The sequence below is a fragment of the Budorcas taxicolor genome, chromosome 7 (assembly GCF_023091745.1).
Source record: "Budorcas taxicolor isolate Tak-1 chromosome 7, Takin1.1, whole genome shotgun sequence".
Taxonomy (NCBI): Eukaryota; Metazoa; Chordata; class Mammalia; order Artiodactyla; family Bovidae; genus Budorcas; species Budorcas taxicolor.
The window spans coordinates 65360137-65372703 of NC_068916.1; the positions used below are offsets into that span (position 1 = coordinate 65360137).

Below are 12567 nucleotides of genomic sequence, written 5' to 3' on the forward strand. Positions count from 1 at the left end.
CCACATAGTAGGAAAATACAGATCCCTGCCCCAAGGTGCCTTTAGAGGATTTGGATTGCAAAACCCTAATGTTCTTTGTTGGATGCTTTCAAATTGTGGTGCTGGAGAAGACTCTTGAGAGTCCTTTCGACTGCAAGGAGATCAATCAGTCCTAAAGGAAGTCAATCCTGAATATCCACTGGAAGGACTGACGCTGAGGCTGAAGCTCCAGTACTTTGGCCACCTGATGTGAAGAGCTGACTCAGTGGAAAATACCCTGATGCTAGGAAAGACTGCATGCAAAAGAAGAAGGGGGCAACAGAGGATGCAATGGCTGGATAGACTCAATGGACATGTGAGTGAAAGTCACTTAGTCATGTCCAACTCTTTGCGACCCCATGGACTATACAGTCCCTGGAATTCTCCAGGCCAACATACTGGAATGGGTGGCCTTTCCCTTCTCCAGGAGATCTTCCCAACCCAGGGATTGAACCCAGGTCTCCCACATTGCAGGTGGATTCTTTACCAGCTGAGCCACAAGGGAAGCCCAAGAATACTGGAGTGGGTAGCCTATCCCTTCTCCAGCGGATTTTCCCAACCCAGGAATCGAACTGGGGTCTCCTGCATTGCAGGTGGATTCTTTACCAACTGAGCTGTCAGGGAAGCCAGTGGACACAAATCTGAGCAAATCTCAGGAGATAGTGGAGGACAGAAGAGCCTGGCATGCTGCAGTCCATGGGGCTGCAAAGAGTTGGAAGTGACTGAACAACAATGACAACAACATCCCTCAGGAGTTAACCTCATGCCCAGGACTCCTAGCTCTGTGAACTTTCTGGGTCCCCTCCCTGCTCCCCTCAACTTCCAAAGGAAGTTAGAAAAAGTGTGCCCTGGGACTCTGGGATCACTGCTTGAGAGTGGAAGTGAAGTCACTCTGTCGTGTCCGACTCTGCGACCCTATGAACTGTAGCCCACCAGGCTCCTCTGTCCGTGGGTTTTCCAGGCAAGAATTCTGGAGTGGGTTGCCATTGCTAAGGGGAATTTGACTGATGCTCTACACTGAACTGGCCACCAGGTGGCGCCTTCCCCTTAGTCAGTGGCAACCCCAGGCCACCAGGGAAGGCTCAGGGCTATTTTCTGTCCCCTTCATAAGTTGCTGTGTTTAGTAAACGCCTTGATTCATATCAACGCAAAAATCTGGACAGTCAGAGCAGAAAGGGATTTAGTTCTCTGGTCCTAACCCTTCATCTTACAGATGACACCAAGGTCCACTGGGAGCAAGGAAGTGCCCAAGTTCACACAGCAGTCTGAACTCTTGACTGCTGGGTGTATTGCTTTTTCCACCATGCTAAATGTTCTCACTCTCCCCTGAACTCCTCCCACACGTAACCTGAGACTGCCAGAATCCTACCCTGAGCCAGAGCTGGCTCAGCTTCCCTGCCATTCCCTGCTGTTTCCTCACCAGGCCCTGAAGCCCAAATCCCAGCTGCTACAATAGCAGCAGGAACAATAGCTCAGGTTTACCACTTCCTACTTTGGGCCAGCCTGAGAGCTTCCCATTGGTTATTTAATCATTACTGGATCTTGGCAATGTCTCTGCAAGCTATTCTGCTTTCCTTTTTACAGAAGTCTCAGAAAGGTTAAGAAACCTGTACAGTGCCACACAGCTCATCTAACCAGTTCATCTGGCTGTGAGTACAGGCCCTCGGGCCAATCCCAACCTTCCTGTTGATACCTGCCTGGTCTCTTATGCTGTATTCTCTGTTTCAAAACACTATCAAAGACCTTTCCCCCTCCTTTGCCTGACAAGAGTTCAGTGGGGGTGAGGAAAGGTATTGTTAGCCCATCTTAGAGATTAGAGGACTGGGGCCCTAGAGGATCATTGGTCTGAAGTCACCTGACTCGTGGGAGACTTGGGTATGAAACAAGTTTCCACCACCAGCAGGACATTCTAGAGGACTCTCCACATCTCATAGCCCAACCTACACCCCTGCAGCTGTCCCTGAAAATCATGGAACTCAGTGGCCAAAACTGCAGGTTTGGGAGACAGGCAGGACTGGGTCTGCCTGCCCTGTATAAGCCATGTGACCATAAACTACACACACACCCTCTGTGGTTGTTGGGACAAGTAAGTGAGTCCATGTAGGTTGAGCACTGCTGTTGGGTACACAGGAAGTGCTTAGTAAATGGTGGCTACTTAACGATATGATTAACTAAAGCTGTGTATTTAGTACCCCTGCTACACGACCTGTTAGGTCTACACTGTCCAAATGGTAGACACTAGCCATGTTTGCTGGCTTTTGAATGCTTAAAACTTGGTCCAAACTGAGATGTGCTTTAACCTGTGTAAAACACACCCCACTTTCAATCAGTATGGAAAGAATATGTAAAATATCTCAATAATAATTTTATGTTAGCTACATGTTGAAATTATATTCTAGGCATATTGAGTTAAATACATATATCTAATTTAATATTAAATATTGCATTGGCCAAAAAGTTCTTCTGGATTTTTCTGTATGGTCTTATGGAAAAACCAGAACAAACTTTTTTGGCCAACCCAATATATTATATATATTTAATATATATTTTTAATTCAATAATAAATTCACCTGTTTCCCTTTATTTTTTAATGTGGCTACTAGAAAAATTGTAATTACATACATGGCTCCCTTTGGTGACTTGCATGAGAGAAATATACTACTATATTCTTACATTAAGAGCACTATGCCACTTAGTGCTGCCTTGGACAGTTTCAGAAACTCAGCTGCCTCAGCCTGCCTGCCCCTTGGTTTGTCTTAATGATGCTGGATATAAGGGCTTTGAACCAGGACTCTATTCACTAGCTATGTGCCTGTGGGCAGGTTGCTGCAACCTCTGTGCCAATCTTTCCAAAACAAGCAAACCAAAATAAATCATCCGTGCCTCACAAGGCTATTGCAAGGATTAAATAAAATAATAAAAATAGCTCTGCCATGGACACAACACTAAGTGCTCTGCATGCTTTATCTCATTTGAACCTCACAAGCCCCAGGAAGTTGGGGCATTTTGTATATGAGGGAACTGAGGCTCAGAAGTGTTCAGTAACTTGCACAGTCTCATGGCCACTGTCGGATTCTATGCCCCGCCCTGGAACGAGTGGTTAAGTAGACAAGGGGGAAAGAAGAGTACAACTCCCTCTGCAGGCCTCAGTTTCCCCTTCTGTAAAATGACAGAAATGTTTGGATGGTGTATAAGGATCCTTGAGGTCCCAGTGTGATAAGGTGCTTGAACGTTTCAGGGAACATAAGATTTCTGGATGTCTTTGAAAGTCCGATGCCTTCCGTTGTCCATTCTGTGGGGATAAATGTGCATTTCTGTTTGTTTTAATAACATTTGTAGGAGCTTTATATAGTGTCCATGTCTGCTTACATTAGACACTGTGTATTATAGTTAAGAGTTTTTCACTATTTCCCATATAAACCTTGTTTTTTATGGGTTTGGGAGAGCTCAGCTGTAAAAACTCCCTTGGTTGAAAAAAAAAGAAAATTTTTTTCAAACAAATTAGGTTTAAATTAGGAGGCTGATTTCAGACACTTTAGAGCCTGTGTATTTTTTCTTAGCTGTCACTTTTCATTTAAAAAATGAGACTGGCTGATTTTTTAGTTTCATTTCTTTTATGAAGATTTAGGACTTCCCTATTGGCTCAGACGGTAAAGCGTCTGCCTACAATGTGAGAGACCCGGGTTCAATCCCTGGGTCGAGAAGAATCTCCTGGAGAAGGAAATGGCAACCCACTCCAGTATTCTTGCCTGGAAGATCCCATGGACAGAGGAGCCTAATAGGCTACAGTCCATGGGGTCATAAAGAGTCGGACACGACAGCAATTTCACTTCACTTTGCTTAAGCTGGTTGCTCGAAGAGAAGGATCCAGAGCCTTTTCCAGTAGCGACCTGGGCCTGCTGACTGCCAGCTAATGCCAGCTCAGTCTTTGACTGCTGTGTGATCCCAAGCTGGTCTTGTCGCTCACAGAGTCTTCCTTTCTCCTTCCACCTAGGGGAGCATAATTCCTGCCCTCCTCCCTTCTCCCTTCTAGTAAGGAGAAAGATGTCCTTACCAGATATTTTTGTCTAGTAGAAATGAAATAGAAATGAAAAGTACCAAGGAAGGTGAATGCACTACAAACATCAAAGGCTGGAGCAAAGAATAACATGGTGTTTTTCACCAGCAGAATGTAGATTCCTAGAATCAGTGTTAGTTAGGAAAGAAGCTAGAGGCCAAGGAGCCCACCCCTTCCTCATTTTATAGATGGGATCCATTCTGAGTTGGAATGGAGGAGGAGGATTCCAGGGGAAGACTAGAGTTAGAATCTAGATCCCTTTACAACCCCCCTTCTTTCTTTCTCTACTTATTTTGGAGACCAAAGAAGATTAGACCAAGAGAGGCTGTATTTGTTTGTACACACACACACACTCACACACACACACACACACACACCCTGGAGGTGCTCCAGGATGTTGGGGAAACCCAAGTCCCTGGAGGCAGCCAGACCTGCCCTTTGATCCAAGCCCTGCCTGCCTTTTACCATCTATGTGACCTTGAACAGAGTTCTTCACCTCTCTGAGCCTCACCTGCCTGAGTATTAACCTCATACAATCCTCTTAAGGCTTGAATGAAATAATACGTGCTAAGGGCTTAAATAATGTCCTTAATAAAATTTAACTTTTTTTTTTTAAATAAAAAGACTACATTTACTGTGTGGAAGGAATAATAAGCCCTTCAAGACAGATTTTTACTATTGTATGTTAATTGGTGATGATTATTAGGATTCTCATTCATTATTTATACCCACAGTGCCAAGCACAAGGTGGATGTTCAATTAACACACATTGAATAAACAGTGTACTGAAAGTACACTGGCCACAGGAGAAATTAGAAGGAAATTTCAGCTTAACTTTTTATTGCAAAAATAATACTTATTCATTGTATAAAAATACATATATACATATATGGCTAAGCAGGAGGAAAAGCCAAAATTATCCTTATTCCTACAATTCAGAGGTAGAGGTATAAATGTTTTGGTGTACAGTTTTCCACGTTTTCTCCATGAATGATATTTATGTATTTATTTTTATGTAAAGCAGGTCGCTACTGACAGTCTTCAGTAAACTGAGAAGGTTTTATTTTCCCTCAGTTATATCAGGAACAATCTCCATATCAATTATATTTTTTTCTTAGGGGCTGAGTAGTAACCCACTGATGGATTTATTTAACCAGTTGTGTAACTATAACACTTTGGAGATCCTTTTATCCGTTGCAATCTTTAGTAGACTAGTCCTGTGCTTAAAGCTTTATAACATCAGTATTTTCTTACAGCAAACTCCTGGAATTTACTTTTGAAGTCAGTGATTATACTCCACTCCCCGTTTAAAAAAAAAAAAAGTGATGTCCTTAATTCAAATTAATAATGATACCATCTGTCACAGCCAGGTGGAGGTAGGTTTCCCAGAAAAGACGTTGAACCCTGGAGAGAATGAGAAAGTAAAAGGCAGGCTCCAAAGCTACTCCATGGAGATGGAGCTAATGACGGAGAAGACGGTTGAGACCCCGGTGTAGGAAGAAGGTCTGGACCCCTGGTGAAGAAGGTCTAGAGCCGTCGGCGAAAACTGGTTCCTGAAACCCGGAGCAACTCTGCTCTGCCCAGGGGGCTCTGCTTTTACAGCTGGGAGTGAAGACTGGAAATGTGGCTCGAGCGTTCTAGGCGATGGTGTCAAGTCCTGGGGAAACTGAGAGGACATCCCAATGACCCCCTCAGTGGGCACTGGCTGGCCCTGTGTCTCAGCTCCCGGGTGCCAGGTCTGAGATCAGGACCAGACGTGGCTGGGACCGAATGTGAGGTTCCCAGCTGTCTTTTCCAAGAGGGTTTGCGCCCGGCGGGATGGGGTTTTCAGAGCAGGCTGCCGCGGTCGGTACCCCTCAGTACCCCGCTCTCCTTTCACTGGCCGGGGCTTCAAGAAAGCAGGACCGGGTGCGCATTCTTCCCGTGCCTGGGATACTTCATGGTGCTAAAAATAGTCGCGGGCGGGTACTCTGTGTATAGCGAGTGGATGGTGGGTAAACTCAACTGGAGTCCTGGGTTCAAATCCAGAAAAGGTCTCCTCCGTGCCAGGGCACCTCCAATGGCTTGCTCCCCGAGTCCCAGTTTCCCTGTGCATGCCTGGATTTCTAAGGCGCTTCCCAGCTCTCGGAAAGAAAATGAAAAAAAGAAAGCTCGATTTTTCTTTCCCGCTCCTCCCCGAGGGGCCTTGGGGCCTCAGGCCGGGTACCAGGGCCGCACAGCTCATTACCGCGAGGTGTTGCCCTAGTTAAATCGCGGGCCTGTTTGATCTGGCGGCGGGTGGCGAGAGGGAATAAAGAAAAAAGTAGGGGAGTCAGAGTAAAGAGAAGCTCACACCTCTGCCGCCGTTTCCTCGCGCCCATAAAACACCTTTTATTAACTCCTTCGCGTCCGGAAAGGCCCCCGTGGCCGCTCAGCCCTGCCACGGGTGTTTACAGCTCAAACTAATGGGGCCCCATATTCACCCCGATGCGGGTACGAGGCGCCTGGGACACTCCTGGCCCCGGCGCTGCCCGAGTCTCCTTTCTAGGCCCCAAGCTCCGGCCTCCAGCTCTGGATGTGGAGCGGGAAAGCGCCGAGAGACGCGCGCACGGGGGTCCTGCCGCCTGGCTCGCAGAGCGCGTCGGAGACCTGCCCGTACTGCAGAGTATGCGTTCCCTCCCGTGATCGTGAGATACAAAAGCGCTTAGTATAGAGCCTCGCACACAGTTGGCACAAACCAAACTGATTGTCCGTACACTATTATTCAGGGGCAGAGATGCCAGCATTTGCCCGCCGCAGTTCATCCCAGCACGCATCCGAGCCTTGACAAATGCAGCCACTTTTAACCCTCACACCTAGCCATGGATGCACACGTGGAGGCTCAAAAACCGCTTCTCTCCTCCGAGGACCGGGTGTGCGAATTAGCCACCACGCCCCTAGCCCCGTCCTTTTGCGCAAATCCATATACTCGCACAAATACTTGTTGAGTGCTTTGTTGCTAGGGAGAAATGGCTCACTTTGACCATGAGCACTCACAAACTTCCTTCCCTCCCGTCTAAGATCATAGCTGCTCCGTCTTGTCGAGTCCTTACAGTGCGCTGGGTCTGTGTTCCACAGCCGTTTGTCGGCCCCACCTCAGCCACGGGGCTCCGTGTGAGTTCTTGCACCAAGGCACAAACTATTATTGTAGGTTCATAATTTCACATAACTGAACGTATTCCGGAGGGCATTCCTCTCTTCTGAGCTATCCTGCCCTTGTGTAGCCTTCCGTTTGTGTGACAGGCCCCCTTCCCAATTGCCCCAAACCGCTGCCAATGGCAGACACCGGTGTGCAACACCCATCCACAGACAGGCCCAAATGCTGGCCCACAGAAATCCTAGCCTGTCTATCTCTGGGTCTAATTCATTCCCGGGTTTCCCTTCGGTAGGTTCATTATAGCTATCCTGTCTCCCCATCATCTTCTAAGGAGAACTTTGCTTTTTATACCAGGAGTAAATTCTGTATCTGCCCCCTACCCTTGATTTAATTTGCAGTTTGGTTCGACATTTATTTAAAACCGAAAAAAAAAAGTAGGAACAGGAGGTTCTCCAACTAGCAGAAACGATGGAGCGGACCGGGGATAGCTGCCAATATATCACACAGGCTTCTACTGATTTCAAAAAATGTTTTATTAGTCAAGAGCATAGATACTGCTTTGGTAAAAGGAGGGGACGGTGAGTGGTCTTATAGATTTGAGGTAGAAAAAGGGTGGGGATGGGGGAATTAACAAACACCTGAGCAGAGCAGGCATGGTAGGTAGTTTAAATACATAAAAACTTTTCAACATAGGGAAAAGTTTTTATTTACAAAGGAAGGGAGGAAGGGAGGGAAAGAAAAGACACGAAAGAACGGAAGAAGGAAGGAAAGAGCCGTTTTCCTTGAACTAAGTAGGAAGTGCAGTGAGAAAAAATAAAATACAATAAAAACATCACTGAGGAAAAACAACAAAGGCAGCCCTTTCATCCTCCTGGTTTGGTTCTCTTTCCCTGGCAGAAAACTATTGATTCCTCTTATTGCATTTTAATTAGGGAGGAGAGCGCGCGCGGACGCGCGGAGGGTTTTGACGCAAAGCCGAGAGGGGCGCGAGAAAGAAAGGCAGATAGTGTAATGGGGAAGGCGTTAGGGGTGCTGATTTCGCCCCAGAAGGGTTGGAAGGTTACGTTTTAGCGTGCTTGGGTCCCACAGTCCTTCCTTCTCGAATCGTGCAGCCAAGAGCCGCCCTCTCGGTTGCCGTAGGGGTGGGGATGGTTTTATATATATATATATATATATTTCTCTTTCTCTTCATGTATTAAAAACAATTTCAAATGACATTGCACGTGCGATTGAAGTATGTAGTTGCAGCCGGCGACCTGCCCGCACGCAGCGGAGGCTAGGCGGGATGCTCCTATAAGACCCTGGCATCCAGAGCCGGGCATTGGCCTCCGCCTTCTCTCCTCCTGGGGCTCTGCGTCGGGCAGCTGTGGCGGGATCCTCGGCGCAGGCCTCGGCTCACTGGTTTAACTCCAGCGCCCAGACTTGCTGCGGCCAGCCTGTGCGCCCTTTAATCCTCTTCTCGCCTGGGCCCAGGGCAGGAGGAAAGCCTTCATGCTGCTGCTGCCAGAGGATACACACAAGAAAGGGGGCGAGAGAGACAGGTTTAAATGTTTCTGCTCCGCTCACCCAGGCGTAGAATAAAAGTAGGGAGGGGTGAAAGGTGTTGGAAGCAGTAACTGGGAGCCTTTAAATAAGTGAAGAATTTTTGTTTGCAAAATAGGCAAACAGGCTCATAAATTTGCCTTTATGCTCCGAGTTCCCGGGGGACCTGGATGGGCTGGGCAGCTTCTTGGGGGTTGGTAATGAGAATTTTCTGCGGCTGGTGAAATTGTTGCTCCTAGGTTTGGCTTTATGGCAGCGAAGGGGGACTGCAGGGTTTGCAATGGGAGGGGTGGCAATCAACAGTTTCCTGGCTCGCGGACCTGCACCGGCGACACATCCACCGGCTTTTCTCCTTTAGCGCCTGAGCATGGATACCGGGCTGGGTCCCTCCAACCGGCTCTGGGCGCCCAGAAGTCTCCTCGAATGAGGGAGGAAGTCGGTCTGGCCTAGCATTCCCCCTTTCCCGGCTACTTGAAGAAGGCAGCAATATGCAGGGGGTGGGGATACGCCCAATAACTACTTGCAACCAGGCATCCCGATCCCCGGGCCTGCATCTCTTCCAGCCCAAGGCAGTGGTTTAGAGATTCGCTGACCACAGTCTTTCCCAGTCTCCCGAGGTGACTTCCCTAGATTAGCACAGCTCCTGCAGGTCAGAGAAAACCCAGGGGGGCTCTCTAGTCAACTCTAACGCGCGGTGGTCCCCAGTGAAACAATCGAGAGAAACTAGTTGGGCTCCCCAGGCTGGGAATCAGTCTTCAGAGACCCCAGAGCCCTGGGCCACTGAAACCGACCTCCAGAAATTGTCACTGGAGAGAATCCAGAAAGGCCTAGTAGGGACTGGGATCTCCAAAGCCAAAAGAAGTCATCAAGGTGACTGAGGAACCAGTGGTGGGGAGTGGGGAGCAGAGAAACGTCCTCTGGACAGAGAATAAACTTATTCTACCGAAGTAAACAATTCCCTGGATATGTGGCCTCCACATCCTGTCCAGCTCTGGGCCTCAGTTTCCCTATGTACAATGATGAAAATAGACCAGCCTCTCCAGCAAAGATCTTTTGAAAACAACAGCTGAGCCCATATGCATAAATTTACATTCAGGCAAATACAAGTAACAAACTCCTACAGCATTCTTAACCTGGCTTCCAGGAGAACCCAAGGATGAATCAGGACCCCTCGAAAATGTAAGTGAAATATATGGTGTGTGCATTTTCTCGGGGTCTGAAGCTTCCAACGGATTCTTAAAAGGGACCCTATGATCCTGTCCGAAATGGACGAGGTTCCGTCTAAATTCACAGTCTTACAAACACTATCCGCATTACAAATGAATTTAAACATGAATCTGCCTCCCTCCATGCAAACAATCCCACAGTTCGACCGTCTCAGAACTCCCCACAGCCTCTCAAAATCTCACGCAGGGCAAGGCAGACTCCTTGCACTGCGTATTCGGCCTGCGGGTGCTCACCACGCCCGCGCCCTTGGCTAGAGCACGCAGGCCCCCAGGACTTACCAGCTCTCTTTTCCGCTTGCTCTCGCGGCCGCCATCCGCCTTCTTCAGTTCGGCCTTGAAGGCCTCGGGGTCGCCAGCCTGTGCGTCCTTGGCCAACACGTCCATCAGGTAGGCGATGTAGCTGGTGGCCAGGCGCAGAGTCTTGATCTTGGAGAGCTTGGTATCCGCCGGCACGTTGGGGATGCACTCACGCAGCTCCGCGAAAGCGCTGTTAATGCTCTCTGTGCGTCTCCGCTCCTTCTTGGGTCCTGAGCCTTTCCGCCGGCCCAGGCGGCCGCCGAGCGCCTCCAGCCGCCCGGGGCTCTGGCCGGGCCTGGCGTCTGGACCATAGGAGGCGGCGGCTGCCGCGGCTGCGGGAGGTGGCCCGCCGGCGGGGAAGTCCGGGGCGGCGTCAGCGGGGCTCAGCAGCCAGCTCTGGAAGTAGGGCCGCTCCTGGTGACAGCGCGAGGCAGGGCCGAAGAGGAAGGGCTCGTGAAGCATGGGGTGCGCGGGGTGCGGATGGTGATGGTGGTGATGATGGTGGTGATGATGTGCGTAGCTGCCCACGAGGTTCATGTTGGAGCGGCCCCTGGCCTGCGCCGCCAGCCTGATTAGCGCCGCCCCATGCGCCCCAGAGACTGCCGGGGCCACCCGTGGGCTCTGGGGCGGCGCTCTGGTAGGTACCGGCTCTGAGAGATTCTGGGGCAAGGTTGAGGATGACACGCGCAGCCGGCCGTGTGCTTGCCTGCTTCGGTCGCAGGCGAGGACGAGGATGCAGAGAGACCAGTTTAACCCTTCTGCAGCCTCCCCTTCAGAGTCTGGCTTATATAAGGCCGGGGCTTTGATGTCAACCTCTCCCCGGAGCCAATGGCAGGGGGCAGGGAGGGGGAAAGGGGGATGGCCGTCCCTGGTTTTAGGCTCTGCCACTCGACTCCAGCCGCTTGCGGGGACAGGGAGGCGCCCCGTCTCCGCCCCTCCCCCTTTCTCCCCCCTCCCCCGTCCCCAGTTCCCGAGTTGAGGCTTCGTGATTGAGGCACAGGCCTGTCAATGCCCAGGTCGCCGTCTGCCACCCCCTCCCCGTGTGCCCAAGGAAAGGAATCAGGGAGCAAAAAGGCCTTTACCTAGATTTTACAGATAGGGAAACTGAGGCGCCGGAAAAAAAAGGTTCTCATTTCTAGACCTTCCAGAATCCAAAATAAGAATTCCAGAGGTTCCCAATCCTGAGCTCCATCTGCTCTACTTGCCCTCAGAGCCAGAAAATGAGATCGGGATGCTGGAGCAGGATAGGCCCCTAAGGTTCTCCCCTAAGCCCCCCCAGTCCTTAGTCGCCGGCCCATCCCGCCACACTGCAGCAGGCCCTGCAGCTGGCAGAACAGCCGCCAACTTTGGTCAAGTCTTGTATCTACAGCGCAGGCGGCCACCCACCCGAGTAGAGGTCGGGGACGGGAGGTGGAAGCAGATGGGTGGCGAGTAGGAAGAGGAGGGCTCCGAGCCCACAGGTATTTACTAGTTTGTTCTGGGCTCCAGAGCTTGAGATCACTGTTCTGGCGTCGGGGCTCCTGATCTGGTCCAAAGACCGCCCGGCTGACCAAGGAGCAGCCTCCTCTCCGCCGAACTCGAACGGAGGGCCCAGAGCTCAGCTACGTTGGGCCACTGCATGCAGGCCACCGCAGCTTTGGCGTTCGATTTTCGGCGCCAAAACTCGCACTGCGAGAAATCAGCGTTTGGCGGTGAATGTACACCGAGGAGACCACCACCTCCACACTCTCCGCGGGGCTCACGCCGTGGAAGAAACTTACTACCCACTGGCGTAGAGACACGGTTCTGGCCGCACCTTAGCGATTTTACCTCCTGACTAGGGCTCTTCCGCTAGTCGGATTCTGTCCCCAGGGGCCTTTCTCTGGGCTGCAACCTGGACTTGGGAATTTAAGGGTGGCGGCGCTTGCAGCTGAAGCTCTCTGTCTTACCTCCCTGATGGGGAGCTTCCCAGCTGATGTCCTCATACCCTGGGTGCCTCCAGCCTCACCAGCCTTTCCCAGCCAAGCTCCTTCGCTAGGTGGGGTAGAGGAAGTGTACCCTTCTCTCAAAAACAATGTGGAGGGGAGGGCGAGAGAAGAGAAATACATGTGTGCTCTTTTTAGATGTCAGATTTACTTCTTCATCCATTTTTTCAAGAAGTATTTACGTGTACAGTAAATATTTGTATTGACCCCTGCTATTTTGCTATGTGCATTGCACAATTAGCAACCCAAAGGTAGAGGGAGAAAGGTCAACTAGCTCATTGCACAGATGGGAAAAGTGAGGCCCGGAAATGAACGATTTTCCTTGGGCTCCGGTAGCCAGTGGATACA

General features: G+C 50.1%; 1 protein-coding gene across 1 annotated transcript; it reads right to left on the bottom strand.

The window, feature by feature from the left end:
* Positions 1–8585: 8585 nt before the first annotated feature.
* Positions 8586–10792, bottom strand: HAND1 (heart and neural crest derivatives expressed 1). The gene is made up of 2 exons (XM_052644209.1): positions 10238–10792; positions 8586–8690 (listed from the first exon to the last, which is right to left on the bottom strand). The coding sequence occupies exons 1-2, from the start codon at positions 10790–10792 to the stop codon at positions 8586–8588; spliced, it is 660 nt and encodes a 219-aa protein (XP_052500169.1).
* Between the last annotated feature and the right edge of the window lie 1775 nt (positions 10793–12567).